Raw genomic sequence first — 15,118 nt, 5'->3', positions numbered from 1 at the left:
TTTATATATTTGTGTATATATATATATATATATATATATATATATATATATATATATATATATATATAATATTAGGTGTAATGAATTTATTGTTTAAATCTCCATTATTTAAATACATGTTCAAATAATAATAGGCTTTTATTAATAATAATATGTTTTATAATAAGTAATTAAGTTAATTTACTTGTAATTAAGTAAATAATGCTGTACATTTATTAGTAATAATATTATTATTGTATTATAATTCAAATATATTTTTTATATTTTCAGTTTTTTTTTATTTTAGTTAATGTTTTAGTAGTTTTGTGTTTTTGTCATTTTTATTAGTTTTTGTTAAATATGTCTGTATAGTATTTATAGTCCTTAATTTTTATCTCGGTTTTATTTATTTTAGTACATTAAGTTCAACTGAATGAAAATAAGACATTTTTGCCTTTGCAACAAACTGAAACAAATATTTTTTATTCTATATTAATTATATAACTCAGTTAATAAAATATATTTTTTATATTATTGATTTATATATAAATTTTATTTCAGTTAATAAAATGTTTTTTTATATTTTTTATTTTTATATACATTTTATTTTATTTCAAGTAATAAAATACATTTTTTATACTATTTATTTTTATGTTGATTTTATTTTGTTTCAAGTAATAAAAGGTTGTTTGTTCAATGGTTTTATTTTTAGTTAACTATAATAACCCTGATTTCAGCATTACTTTAATAGACCAGCATGCAAAAAAAAATAAAAAAATTCAGATTTACCAGCTTAGATGACGCTTCATAGAGTTCTTATGCTGGAAGTCAAAAGTCTGACTGTACAAGTCTAGACTATTTTTAGGTGCCCATTTTCATTGGCAACCCAACATTGCATTATATTACTTAGGTTAATGAAATTTCCCTGCTGAAGTTTTTGAATTGCATGCATCAAGATAATGGTCTATGTTTGTCTCTTGTATTTTTCCATAGGCGGCGTGACCACGTTTGTGGCTTTGTATGACTACGAGTCACGAACCGCCTCCGATTTGTCATTCAGGAAAGGAGAACGACTCCAGATTGTCAATAACACGTAAGGGGGAAACACACAAACACACAATAGACACACCCACTGATGCAGACATTCACACACACTCATGTCTCTCATCTGTCTGACTGCTGTAGCCCCCCTTCCTCTTCGGTAACCATAGGAACTGGCTCACTCTGAAGGCACTGTATTTCTGGGATGACGGCTTTTTGTTCTCTGGATTCCTTTTTTGGTCTTCCTGTGCACACAAAAAAAGCTCAGTTGCACGTCTTTACCTCCACTTCCCCTCCCGGACCAAAGGGAGCATTTTCCTTCCTTTCTACACCTGCGCTTCACTTCCTTATTCCAGTGTACAGCGCTACCGTTAAGAGAATAAAAACAATCTCAGTAACATCCTCTGGTTTCGGCACAAAGCGGACCTGGGGAATTGCTTTTTTTAACGTCAGGCCCAATGCAGTGTGATTATATGGGTGAATCTCTCGAAACAGAACATGGCCGGTTCATATTTCAACCTAAAATCAAGAGAAGGAAATGAGAAATAATATTTTGCTGAATGATAATGAAGCTTGTTTTTAGTAACATTAAGAATGTTTACATTGTGATGTTATTTTCATGACAATTAAGCAGTCCCAAATTGTCATTTAGTACGAAAACAAGTATGTGTTATACTGCTATTTATTTATGCCAATTTAGGTTTTAAATTTGATCTTTGTAACACAGTATATATTAGTGTATTACAGTAATGAGAACCATCTTTGAAAATAATGGGATCTACAAAAAAAAACTTTTACACAGAAATGAGATTTAAAACAAAAAAAAGGGAGTGAAAAAAGTGGGAAAAAATATATATAATATATATATATATATACAGTAAAACAGTAATATTGTGAAATATTATTGCAATTCAAATAACTGCTTTCTATCATTTTAATATATATATATATATATATAATGTGATTTATTTCTTAATGCTTAATATCTGTAACGGGGCTGACAAGACGTGAGACGTGTGGATTCATCTGCAGGCTTTATTTAAGAGATGTGGTAAACAGGCAGGGTCAAAACACTGGCAAACAGGTATATGGCGGGCAAAACACAAGAATAGTCACAGGGCTAGCGTAGGTCACCGATAAAAACCGCAAAAACAGGCAAGGCAAAACAAGGAAAACACGGAGACTCGGAAAGGGGTACAGGCTAAACAATACTCAGCAGAGAAATGTGGTTAGAGTGGGTGTTATATAGTGAATGATTAGAAACAGCTGTGTGCAATGAGTGCAATCAGGGCAGTGTGCAAATTGTGCAAAGAATGATGGGAAATGTAGTCCGGGGTGCTATGCAACAGTTTGTGTAGTGCGAGTGTCAATGTAAAGGAAATGGTGACATCTGGTGGTGAATAAACGGAAGTCCATGAACCGAATTCGTGACAATATCTTTGTCGAAACAGTGTTAATATTTTTCAGGATTTTTTTTTATGAATAGAGAGTTCAAAAGAACAACATTTATTTGAAATATAAATCTTTTGTAATATTATAAATGTCTTTACTGTGATTTTTGATCAATTTAATGCGTCCTTGCTGAATAAAAGTATTAATTTATTTAAAAAGACAAATTTTACCAACCCTACACTTTTAAATGGCAGTGTAGATATAATTTGTTTTCATGAAAGAATGACTCTGAGCCATTTTTCATGAACTGTGCAGATTATCGGTTTGAATGTCTAATAAATCATTCATTGAATGAATTTAGTCAAAATTAGCATGATTGGTTTAATGATGATAAGTCATTAAGTCATACCAGACTCGAAATGAAGCATACTTAATGCGTACTTAAGGTTTGTGAAACTGAAATCAGCATCATTGTAACAACATGTAAAGATACACGTGCAGTTTTTTGTAATACATTTTTAAATATTAAAACAAGTTACCAAAATAGTGTTGTAGTTAGAACCATTTATGGGGATTTTGAACATTTTGGGTTAAAAAACCTGGTTGTTTTCATGAGATTCACCCTTTAAAGGAACACTCCACTAGTTTTGAAAATAGGCTCATTTTCCAACTCGCCCTAGAGTTAAACGGTTGAGTTTTACCGTTTTCGAATCCATTCAGCCGATCTCCGGGTCTGGCGGTAGCACTTTTAGCTGTAGCTTAGCATAGATCATTGAATCTGATTAGACCGTTAGCATCTCGCTCAAAAATGACCAAAGAGTTTCTATATATTTCTATATAATAGGAAGAATATAGAAACTCTTTGGTCATTTTTGAGCGAGATGCTAACGGTCTAATCAGATTCAATGATCTATGCTATGCTACAGCTAAAAGTGCTACCGCCAGACCCGGAGATCGGCTGAATGGATTCGAAAACGGTAAAACTCAACTGTTTAACTCTAGGGGAGTTGGAAAATGAGCCTATTTTCAAAAATAGTGGAGTGTTCCTTTAAACCATAACCAATCCCCACCGCTGTCCATAACCCTTCCCAGAAGCTCCTGATAATAAAGTAATCAGCTTTTTAACAAAATCACCAAGCTGATCCAGCTTGTCGTGTGTCAGCACACAATTAGAGATAATCAAACGCACATTACAATAATTGTTTTCCATATTTTTAGTACTTGACATGATGAGCAGAGATGAGTTGGATAAATGCTGTGTTTTCAGTGCATCATTGCTGCGGTTGACTTTCAGTCAGTTTTTAAGCCTATGTGGGATGTTCTGTTTTTTCTGCTTTTAATGTCCAAACACTTCATGTCTCCTCTGTGTTTTTTTTTCTCTACACGCTCTCTCTCGTTTATGTAGGAGAAAGTTGAACCCCAGGTTGGTAAAGTTGCTCTTGCTTTCAGCTTTCAGTGTCCATTCAGTGTCCAGTGTGTGTGTGTGTGTGTGTGTGTAATTTCACTGTTTGCTTGTCCACCTGAGATTTGTCCTGACTCTCCAGAGACTCTGGAAGTGGTCCAGAAATAGTGTCACACCTCCTCATAACTGGCTCACTCACGACAATTTTACATTTGTCCTTCATGCTGACTTTGTGGTTGGTCCATTGGTGTATTATTCATTGTTCCTTTACATTTGCTTTGGCTACATGCTAATATTCATGCTACTGTATCTGTACTGTATGCTATGCTAGATTAGGATAAGCCCTAACAATGAAAATAATGTCAAATATTTTTTTCTATGTTGACATTATTTCGTTTAAACAGGAAGTTGTCGCAGTTGTCGACATGTCCATTTTTTAAATAGTAAACATGTAAACTAAAGGCTTTTGTGGAAGCGAACTAGCATTTTGATGTCCTGAAAATGAACAGACTTGCACTACAACCCACTAAAGTCTGATTTTGATTTCATGGGGTTATAAAGTGAATGAAGCTAAAAGCAGCAATGTTAAAATATCATTAGCGTTTAACTAAATTAGCATAGTAAAAATGTAAATTAAAGGCTATGCTACGTTTTTAGTTTAGCTAACTTGCTAGTTCTCATTCTCATTCCAGAGATCATTTTATTGGACAAAAATCCATATACGAGGTTTAAATCTGTATATGGGCAAAAAAAGTTTTTACATATAATTGCTATGCATGTAGTTCACTAGCATAGAGTTCAAAGCTAACAGACTTGGACTAAAATCCACAAAAGTTCAGTCAAGTTTTGATTTCATGCAGCCACTTAAAACGATAATGTTCAGAAAGCATTAGCATTTAGCTAAATTAGCATAGAACATGTAAACATGTAAAACATGTAAACTGAAGGCTAATAAAATCAAAATATTGAAAAAATCGCCTTTTAAAGTTGTCCAAATTAAGTTATTAGCAACACATATTGCTAATCAAAAATGAAGTCGACTTAAGACTGCTTTTGTGCTCCAGGGTCACAAATTATCACAAAGGATATGTGAAAAGTGATGACATTTTGATGCAGTTTGATATTGTAGTTTGTGCTTCATAGTATTAAAAGTTTAATGTAAAAGTAGACTTTTTCATAAGTAAGTTATGTATAGAGTTGAATTATAAAGTTAAAGCATCAGCATCAATGTCTTCTACATAAATTATTGCTAAGTTGTAGCCACATTTTTTTTTATTATCTTCCAAGAAACCCTGCTTATCAGAATCACTGTTTTTATACCTTTTCATACATAAATAATTCATTAACATCTGAATTTTGAATGGTACCCTGTGTATGATTAATATATTTGCATTCTATGAATATGAATATGTGCCCATCTGTGTATGTACTGTATGTCATTGTTTTCACTGGAGCGGTTATGTTTTAATTACGTTTAACAACAGCTAGCAATAGCTCAGAGACCTGGAGAGGTTTGTGTCAGGTCAGCATGTCTTGGCGATGGATGAATCTTATTACTTTAGCTTAAGGAGTGAGTCACAGTCTGACACCCCACAGCTCACACTAAAACACAACATCTATTATTAAAAACCCATCAAGACTCCAAGACAATAGAGACCCCGACAGATGACTCGTTTTTTTTATAAATCTACCAGTTTTGTAGTAAATAATTCACCCAAAATGAAAAAAAAATCCATCATTCCAAACCCATATGATTTTCTTTCTTTAATAGAACTCAAAAAGAGATATCTTGATGAATGCTTGTGCTGCACTTTCACACTTAATAAAGGCATATAGCACTTATTTTTTTGAAAGAAATTAATACTTTTCACCAAGGAAGCGTTAAATTGACCAAACGTATGTTTACAAATAGACTTTACAAAGAACTTTCCATAATTTTTTGCAAACTTTCTAAGATTTTTTGGTAACTTTGCTTGACATTTTCCGACCCCTTTACAACCCTAATCAAAAGTGACAGTAAAGACATCCATTACAAAACACTTCTATTTCAAATAAATGCTGATGTTCTTTTGAATTATCTGTTCATAAAGAATCCTGGATAAACAAATCAAGGTTTCCACAAGAATATTAAGCAGCACAAGTGTTTTCAACATTGATAACAATAAGAAATGTTATGCAAATCAGCATATTAGAATGATTCCTGAAGGATCATGACACATTAAAGACTGGAGTAATGATGCTGAAAATTCAGCTTTGCATCACAGGAATAAATTACAGTTTACAATGTACTCAAATAGAAAACAGTTATTTAAAAAATTGAATCTTTCACTATTTTACTGTGTTTTTGATCAAATAAATGCAGCCTACATGCAATAAATGCATATATATATACATTGGCACACACATACATATGATATTTACGCACTCCATGAGAGGAACGAGATATATACAGTAGTAAGATTCAGTAATATGGGTTTGGAACAATGTGAGGGTGAGTAAACGACGATTGTTTATTTTGGGTGAAGTGAACTGTCCCTTTAAATGCATGTTTCATTTATGCATAATTTGGCACAGGTAGTTGATGTCTTTAGAGCAGCTTTGTCTGCATTCTCATGGATTATAAAGCAGGAATGATACCGCAGATGTAATCTCAGGGTGTATGTTTTGGGCGGTTAAGAAAGACGTCTTGAATGTGTCACCAAATATGATGAATGTGAGTCAAACTGCAGGTGTGTTATGCGTGTGTTTTCTGCCGTCTTAGGGAGGGCGACTGGTGGCTGGCTCGCTCGCTGACGACAGGAGAGAGTGGATACATTCCCAGCAATTACGTGGCACATGGTACGGCAGCAAAGTTCCTTGATTATTACGCCGGAATGAGAGTATAGTTCCTAGCCATATACTTTTAATTTTCCGTCGGTCTTAGTACACGATGTAACTTCAGAAGAGTCAAGTTTTAAATAGGAAGAATATAGAAACTCTTTGGTCATTTTTGAGCGAGATGCTAACGGTCTAATCAGATTCAATGATCTATGCTATGCTACAGCTAAAAGTGCTACCGCCAGACCCGGAGATCGGCTGAATGGATTCGAAAACGGTAAAACTCAACTGTTTAACTCTAGGGGAGTTGGAAAATGAGCCTATTTTCAAAAATAGTGGAGTGTTCCTTTAAACCATAACCAATCCCCACCGCTGTCCATAACCCTTCCCAGAAGCTCCTGATAATAAAGTAATCAGCTTTTTAACAAAATCACCAAGCTGATCCAGCTTGTCGTGTGTCAGCACACAATTAGAGATAATCAAACGCACATTACAATAATTGTTTTCCATATTTTTAGTACTTGACATGATGAGCAGAGATGAGTTGGATAAATGCTGTGTTTTCAGTGCATCATTGCTGCGGTTGACTTTCAGTCAGTTTTTAAGCCTATGTGGGATGTTCTGTTTTTTCTGCTTTTAATGTCCAAACACTTCATGTCTCCTCTGTGTTTTTTTTTCTCTACACGCTCTCTCTCGTTTATGTAGGAGAAAGTTGAACCCCAGGTTGGTAAAGTTGCTCTTGCTTTCAGCTTTCAGTGTCCATTCAGTGTCCAGTGTGTGTGTGTGTGTGTGTGTGTGTAATTTCACTGTTTGCTTGTCCACCTGAGATTTGTCCTGACTCTCCAGAGACTCTGGAAGTGGTCCAGAAATAGTGTCACACCTCCTCATAACTGGCTCACTCACGACAATTTTACATTTGTCCTTCATGCTGACTTTGTGGTTGGTCCATTGGTGTATTATTCATTGTTCCTTTACATTTGCTTTGGCTACATGCTAATATTCATGCTACTGTATCTGTACTGTATGCTATGCTAGATTAGGATAAGCCCTAACAATGAAAATAATGTCAAATATTTTTTTCTATGTTGACATTATTTCGTTTAAACAGGAAGTTGTCGCTGTTGTCGACATGTCCATTTTTAAATAGTAAACATGTAAACTAAAGGCTTTTGTGGAAGCGAACTAGCATTTTGATGTCCTGAAAATGAACAGACTTGCACTACAACCCACTAAAGTCTGATTTTGATTTCATGGGGTTATAAAGTGAATGAAGCTAAAAGCAGCAATGTTAAAATATCATTAGCGTTTAACTAAATTAGCATAGTAAAAATGTAAATTAAAGGCTATGCTACGTTTTTTGTTTAGCTAACTTGCTAGTTCTCATTCTCATTCCAGAGATCATTTTATTGGACAAAAATCCATATACAAGGTTTAAATCTGTATATGGGCAAAAAAAGTTTTTACATATAATTGCTATGCATGTAGTTCACTAGCATAGAGTTCAAAGCTAACAGACTTGGACTAAAATCCACAAAAGTTCAGTCAAGTTTTGATTTCATGCAGCCACTTAAAACGATAATGTTCAGAAAGCATTAGCATTTAGCTAAATTAGCATAGAACATGTAAAACATGTAAACTGAAGGCTAATAAAATCATGCATGTAGTTCACTAGCATAGAGTTCAAAGCTAACAGACTTGGACTAAAATCCACAAAAGTTCAGTCAAGTTTTGATTTCATGCAGCCACTTAAAACGATAATGTTCAGAAAGCATTAGCATTTAGCTAAATTAGCATAGAACATGTAAACATGTAAAACATGTAAACTGAAGGCTAATAAAATCAAAATATTGAAAAAATCGCCTTTTAAAGTTGTCCAAATTAAGTTATTAGCAACACATATTGCTAATCAAAAATGAAGTCGACTTAAGACTGCTTTTGTGCTCCAGGGTCACAAATTATCACAAAGGATATGTGAAAAGTGATGACATTTTGATGCAGTTTGATATTGTAGTTTGTGCTTCATAGTATTAAAAGTTTAATGTAAAAGTAGACTTTTTCATAAGTAAGTTATGTATAGAGTTGAATTATAAAGTTAAAGCATCAGCATCAATGTCTTCTACATAAATTATTGCTAAGTTGTAGCCACATTTTTTTTATTATCTTCCAAGAAACCCTGCTTATCAGAATCACTGTTTTTATACCTTTTCATACATAAATAATTCATTAACATCTGAATTTTGAATGGTACCCTGTGTATGATTAATATATTTGCATTCTATGAATATGAATATGTGCCCATCTGTGTATGTACTGTATGTCATTGTTTTCACTGGAGCGGTTATGTTTTAATTACGTTTAACAACAGCTAGCAATAGCTCAGAGACCTGGAGAGGTTTGTGTCAGGTCAGCATGTCTTGGCGATGGATGAATCTTATTACTTTAGCTTAAGGAGTGAGTCACAGTCTGACACCCCACAGCTCACACTAAAACACAACATCTATTATTAAAAACCCATCAAGACTCCAAGACAATAGAGACCCCGACAGATGACTCGTTTTTTTTATAAATCTACCAGTTTTGTAGTAAATAATTCACCCAAAATGAAAAAAAAATCCATCATTCCAAACCCATATGATTTTCTTTCTTTAATAGAACTCAAAAAGAGATATCTTGATGAATGCTTGTGCTGCACTTTCACACTTAATAAAGGCATATAGCACTTATTTTTTTGAAAGAAATTAATACTTTTCACCAAGGAAGCGTTAAATTGACCAAACGTATGTTTACAAAGAGGCTTTACAAAGAACTTTCCATAATTTTTTGCAAACTTTCTAAGATTTTTTGGTAACTTTGCTGGACATTTTCCGACCCCTTTACAACCCTAATCAAAAGTGACAGTAAAGACATCCATTACAAAACACTTCTATTTCAAATAAATGCTGATGTTCTTTTGAATTATCTGTTCATAAAGAATCCTGGATAAACAAATCAAGGTTTCCACAAGAATATTAAGCAGCACAAGTGTTTTCAACATTGATAACAATAAGAAATGTTATGCAAATCAGCATATTAGAATGATTCCTGAAGGATCATGACACATTAAAGACTGGAGTAATGATGCTGAAAATTCAGCTTTGCATCACAGGAATAAATTACAGTTTACAATGTACTCAAATAGAAAACAGTTATTTAAAAAATTGAATCTTTCACTATTTTACTGTGTTTTTGATCAAATAAATGCAGCCTACATGCAATAAATGCATATATATATACATTGGCACACACATACATATGATATTTACGCACTCCATGAGAGGAACGAGATATATACAGTAGTAAGATTCAGTAATATGGGTTTGGAACAATGTGAGGGTGAGTAAACGACGATTGTTTATTTTGGGTGAAGTGAACTGTCCCTTTAAATGCATGTTTCATTTATGCATAATTTGGCACAGGTAGTTGATGTCTTTAGAGCAGCTTTGTCTGCATTCTCATGGATTATAAAGCAGGAATGATACCGCAGATGTAATCTCAGGGTGTATGTTTTGGGCGGTTAAGAAAGACGTCTTGAATGTGTCACCAAATATGATGAATGTGAGTCAAACTGCAGGTGTGTTATGCGTGTGTTTTCTGCCGTCTTAGGGAGGGCGACTGGTGGCTGGCTCGCTCGCTGACGACAGGAGAGAGTGGATACATTCCCAGCAATTACGTGGCACCGTCTGATTCCATCCAGGCTGAAGAGTAAATCCTCTTTCTCCTCCTCTTTCTCTCCTTTTTCTTTGCTGTTCTCCTCCCTGTGAATCCTCTGGTTTGCATTTTATTCCCCTCACTCTAATTAGATCTCTCAATTCAGCTGAGCGTGATTCTAGGTCTTTATTAACCCCGTTGATGATTATTTTACTAAACAAAACAACAGTTGAAAGAAACCGCTTATTTCAATTTGTTATGAGTCAGCAGTTTAGTCAGTGAAGTTCATCAGTCACATGTTCATTTTCTATCCGCCCTGACTGATTCATGAGTCGCAAAACTGATTCATCAAAAAGAACCAACTCATGAGAGTCACTTGCTCTGTGTTGAAAAGATCTGACTCAACAGAACAATTTGTTCACGAGTCATCAAGCAGGATGCTGTATTTATTGTGTGTATTATTTTAAATTAATTAAAATGTATTTAATTCAGCTAGTTTCAGAGAAAGGAAAAAATGAAATCGCATCATATGACCCCTTTAAACTTGATGTACTAAAATAGCGAAATAAAAATGAATAAAATCTATAAAGACAAAAAATGACAAACACACAACACAATTACTGAAAATAATAAAAATTTAAATGGAAAATATACAAAAATAAAAACTACTAAAATGTAAAAAAACAAAAAAAAACAATTCAGACTATTACTAAAAACTATAATAGTATCTCAATGACACTAAAATAACACTGACGCTCAACCCTTGTGACGTTACTAACAGAATGATTCTCGCCCCTCCTCTGCTTCGGGCTGACCTTTGAGTCCTTTATATTTCCCTTCATGATTTTGCTCTTTCACCCTCCTCTATTATTTGCGATAAAGTCTCTCCATCATCTCATCAGTTAGAAGGAAAATGCCCTGGTGGCCCAAAGACCTTTTCCCTCTTGAATGAGTAGAATACGTCAGTGTTTGTCTCAGGTGGCCTGTCTACTATTGTCTGTCCTGTTCATGTTCTAACTCATCCTTTTTCCTGAGACCCACACACGAGCTGTTGCTCAGTCGACTGCCACATTAAACAAATACACACAAGCACTCCTCTGAAAACCTATGATGATTAATTTTTCCACCCTTGCCTTGCCAGTCATCTCAGATTGACTCTGGAGAAAAGGTAAGACTCAGAGAGAGCACTGCGCATGAGCGGCTAACAACAAACTATGCTGATTTATAGGCACTAAATGTCATTGGGCCGGTCATGAATCGCAAACACCACTCTTTTATCGCTACTGGAACTATGAGTAGGAATATTACAACCTGAATCAATGTTCAGTATCTCGTGCAGCACAATTCAGATGACAATTGTTATAAAGTATAGTCATTTTTATTAGATACGCAAGCTTGATTTCATAATAGATTAAATGTACACTACTGTTCAAAAGTTTGGGGTTAGTAAGATCTAGGGCTGGGCAATATGTAAAAAATATTTTATCGATAATCGCCTTAAATATCGCGATATCCGATAATATCGTCTATTCGAGCCCCGCCCCTACCACACCGACATAGCCGACACGCACCGTAGAAGTGGATGTATTTCCTCAGCGACCAGCACGGATCAGCTCCAGGCATGACGAAGCGGATATCGTCCTCTTTTGGAAGACCAAACAAAGTAGTTTCGCTTTCACAACGAAACACACAGCGCCTTCACGACATGGCGGCGGCAACAATACTACAGCGAGAATAAAAGTTGCGCCTTCTTTCTTTGCGTGAACATTTGGGCGGCGTTATGCAAATCTTCCCACATAGTGAGGTAGATATGTGGGGGCGTGTTAGAATGAGCCGTTTTAGGTAGGCGTGGTTGACTCTTAACTTTTATAAAGAATATCTCTTTGGTTTTGAGACTTTAGTCTTTGCAACTTTACAGATCTTCTTTATGCACCAAGAGCTTGTAACTCTCCAAAGAGAAAGGAAAAAATGAAATCGCACCATATGACCCCTTTAAAAACAAATTGGTTCCTTCTGCATGACCAAAAACGGAAAGGTTGTTTTTTTCTTTCATGTTTTTAGAGCTCCAAGTTGTCCTTATAGGCCTCTTATAACGAAGCAAAAAAAAATGCTGCATTATTTATTTGGAAAAAATAAGTAATTACAAATGTTATTTGGTATTTTATTTTTATTTATTTTTTGATAATAAGCAGGCTGCGATGTCAAGCCATGCTAGAATTGACGTGTGCGCGTGCAAGGCGCTGGCGTGCACTTGAATTGCTTCCTTACATCAGTGAAAACAACTTAAAATACTCCGTCAATTATGGTAAATACATAAACATAAATAATTTTATCTGCGTACACTCACATTAAAAACAAAACATTGTGTTTTTGTAAAATAAAGAAAACAGGTTCCGCTTTCTGCCATCTCATGTTTCCTTTTCCTTGAGCGTGTTTGTGAGGAGAGTGCACAAAAATAAATACAAACACAGCTTAGGATTGGACTTAGAATGTATTAAAATAAAATAAAAAAACATTATTAATAAGTAAAAATAAAAAGAATGGCTAGTTTTATAAAGAGTCGGCCTATTCAATTCCTGGCCTTAAGTAAATTAAGTGATTCCAGAATAGATGTTTTATTCCTTAATAATTAGCTACTAGCATAGGCTACAAAATATTTCATTCATGCTATTTCATGTGAATAAATATGTGCATGGTAACTACGGGACTATGTTAAATATATTTGTAATTTTTTTCTCGATATTAGCGTTTGTAACTGACTTTTATTATCGACATCGCAATACTTGCAAGACATCGTCGATATACGATAATATCGTCAAAACGCCCAGCCTTGGTAAGATCAATTATTTTAAATTGTAATAATATTTCACAAATTTTTATAAATAAATGCATCCTCGGTGAGTATATTCTTACAGACCTTTCTTATATGTTTGTACAATAAGATCATAGTTCTGTCTGTGTATTAGCATAAGCTGTGTTTCTGGCCAGCTGCATGTCTGTGATACAATGTTACATGTGATTACTTACTCTAAATACACTCTCTCTCTTTCTTTCTTTCTTTCTTTCTTTCTTTCATTCTTTCTTTCTTTCTTTCTTTCTTTCTTTCTTTCTTTCTCCATCCCTCTCCAGATGGTACTTTGGAAAGATCACACGCAGGGACTCCGAGCGCCTCCTCTTGATTCTGGAAAACAGGAGAGGAACATTCCTGGTCAGAGAGAGTGAGACAACCAAAGGTGAATTGAATGTGAACAGTAGAAACTCTGAACACGTTTTTTTATTCTATCTATTTATAAGTTGTGTTTTATTTTGTATTTTTATTTATTTATTTCTATTTGTTTATTTTATTTGTGTGTGTGTGTGTGTGTGTGTGTGTGCACAGGGAAAGTGCATATTAATAAACATGTTTCATCTTTTAGTCTTCCAAAATGTACAGAAATAGACAATTATTAAAATTAAAAAACAAAAAAAGGAGCATAGCAAAAACACAAAAATATACAGTTTACACAGAATATTAAATATATGAATCCATCCAAAGGCACATTTTATTTATTATTAATTTCATATTAAAATAATGTTTTAATATAAATATTAAAAAAAGAACTGTTAAATTATTATTAAGGTAAAAATAATTATTAAAATTATGTCCACATAAAACTAAAAGGAGCAAAAGCAAAAACACAAAAGTATGTCATACACAGTATGTTAAATATATTATTCCATCTAACACCATAAAAGCACAATAAAATATTTAATTAATTTTTAATTTATTATTAAAAATATGAAGAATTATTAAAATTGCATCCACGTATGTTAAATATATTATTCCATCTAACACCATAAAAGCACAATAAAATATTTAATTAATTTTTAATTTATTATTAAAAATATGAAGAATTATTAAAATTGCATCCACGTATGTTAAATATATTATTCCATCTAACACCATAAAAGCACAATAAAATACATTTATTTTTAATTTATTATTAAAACTATTAAGAATTATTAAAATTACATCTACAAAACACCATAAAAGCACAATAAAATATTTTAAGCTATTTATTGTTCATTTATTAATTATAATGAGAAGAATTATTAAAATTGTATCCAAAATACTAAAAGCAACAATAAAAAATATATATATATACGGCCTACAAGAGTATATTAAATATATGAATCCATCTAATACCATAAAATCACAATAAAATGTTTTTTTATTTATTATTTATTATTAAAAATAAAATGAATTTATTATCATTACTATAGACAATAAATTATTTATCATTTATATTGTTTATTCATTAAAAAATAATAAAACATATATTTTAACATTTTAATTTAGTTTTAATTCTGTTTACAGTTTCCAAGCAACATAGCAGCTTTGTGAATTAATATAAAAAAAAGTGACGTGACATGTGGCCAAGTATGGTCACCCATACTAGGAATTAGTGCTCTGCATTTAACCCATCCTTAGTGCACACACACAGCAGTGAACACACACACACCCGGAGCAGTGGGCAGCCATTTATGCTGCGGCGCCCGGGGAGCAGTTAGGGGTTCGGTGCCTTGCTCAAGGGCACCTCAGTCGTGGTATTGAAGGTGGGAGAGAGTGCTATACATTCACTTCCCCCACATACAATCCCTGCCGGTACAAGACTCGAACCTGCAACCTTTGGGTTACGAGTCCGACTCTCTAACCATTAGGCCACGACTTCCCCCTATAGAATATATACACTTTTTTACCATTCATCTGGTGTCACGGTGTTGATTCAGAGGCCAAACTCAAAGGTCTTTCCTGTAGCT

The 15,118-nt window shown here is 33.7% G+C and overlaps 1 protein-coding gene across 3 annotated transcripts in view; it reads left to right on the top strand.

The window, feature by feature from the left end:
- Nucleotides 1–15,118, top strand: part of LOC107590469 (proto-oncogene tyrosine-protein kinase Src) — a 51,012-nt gene that overhangs the window by 27,968 nt on the left and 7,926 nt on the right. For 2 of the 3 annotated variants that reach the window (XM_016279216.1, XM_016279217.1), the window contains 5 exons: nt 973–1,072; nt 3,818–3,835; nt 6,576–6,649; nt 10,348–10,372; nt 13,448–13,551. In XM_016279216.1, the coding sequence (XP_016134702.1) occupies nt 973–1,072; nt 3,818–3,835; nt 6,576–6,649; nt 10,348–10,372; nt 13,448–13,551 (321 nt within the window). The remainder of the gene's footprint in view (nt 1–972; nt 1,073–3,817; nt 3,836–6,575; nt 6,650–10,347; nt 10,373–13,447; nt 13,552–15,118) is intronic. The other variant, XM_016279218.1, reaches the window with a different exon arrangement.

Source organism: Sinocyclocheilus grahami, unplaced genomic scaffold (genome assembly GCF_001515645.1).
Source record: "Sinocyclocheilus grahami isolate Dianchi unplaced genomic scaffold, SAMN03320097.WGS_v1.1 scaffold128.1, whole genome shotgun sequence".
Lineage (NCBI taxonomy): Eukaryota > Metazoa > Chordata > Actinopteri > Cypriniformes > Cyprinidae > Sinocyclocheilus > Sinocyclocheilus grahami.
The sequence above is the reverse complement of the archived record's forward strand: the minus strand, read 5'-3'. Positions and strand labels throughout refer to the sequence as shown.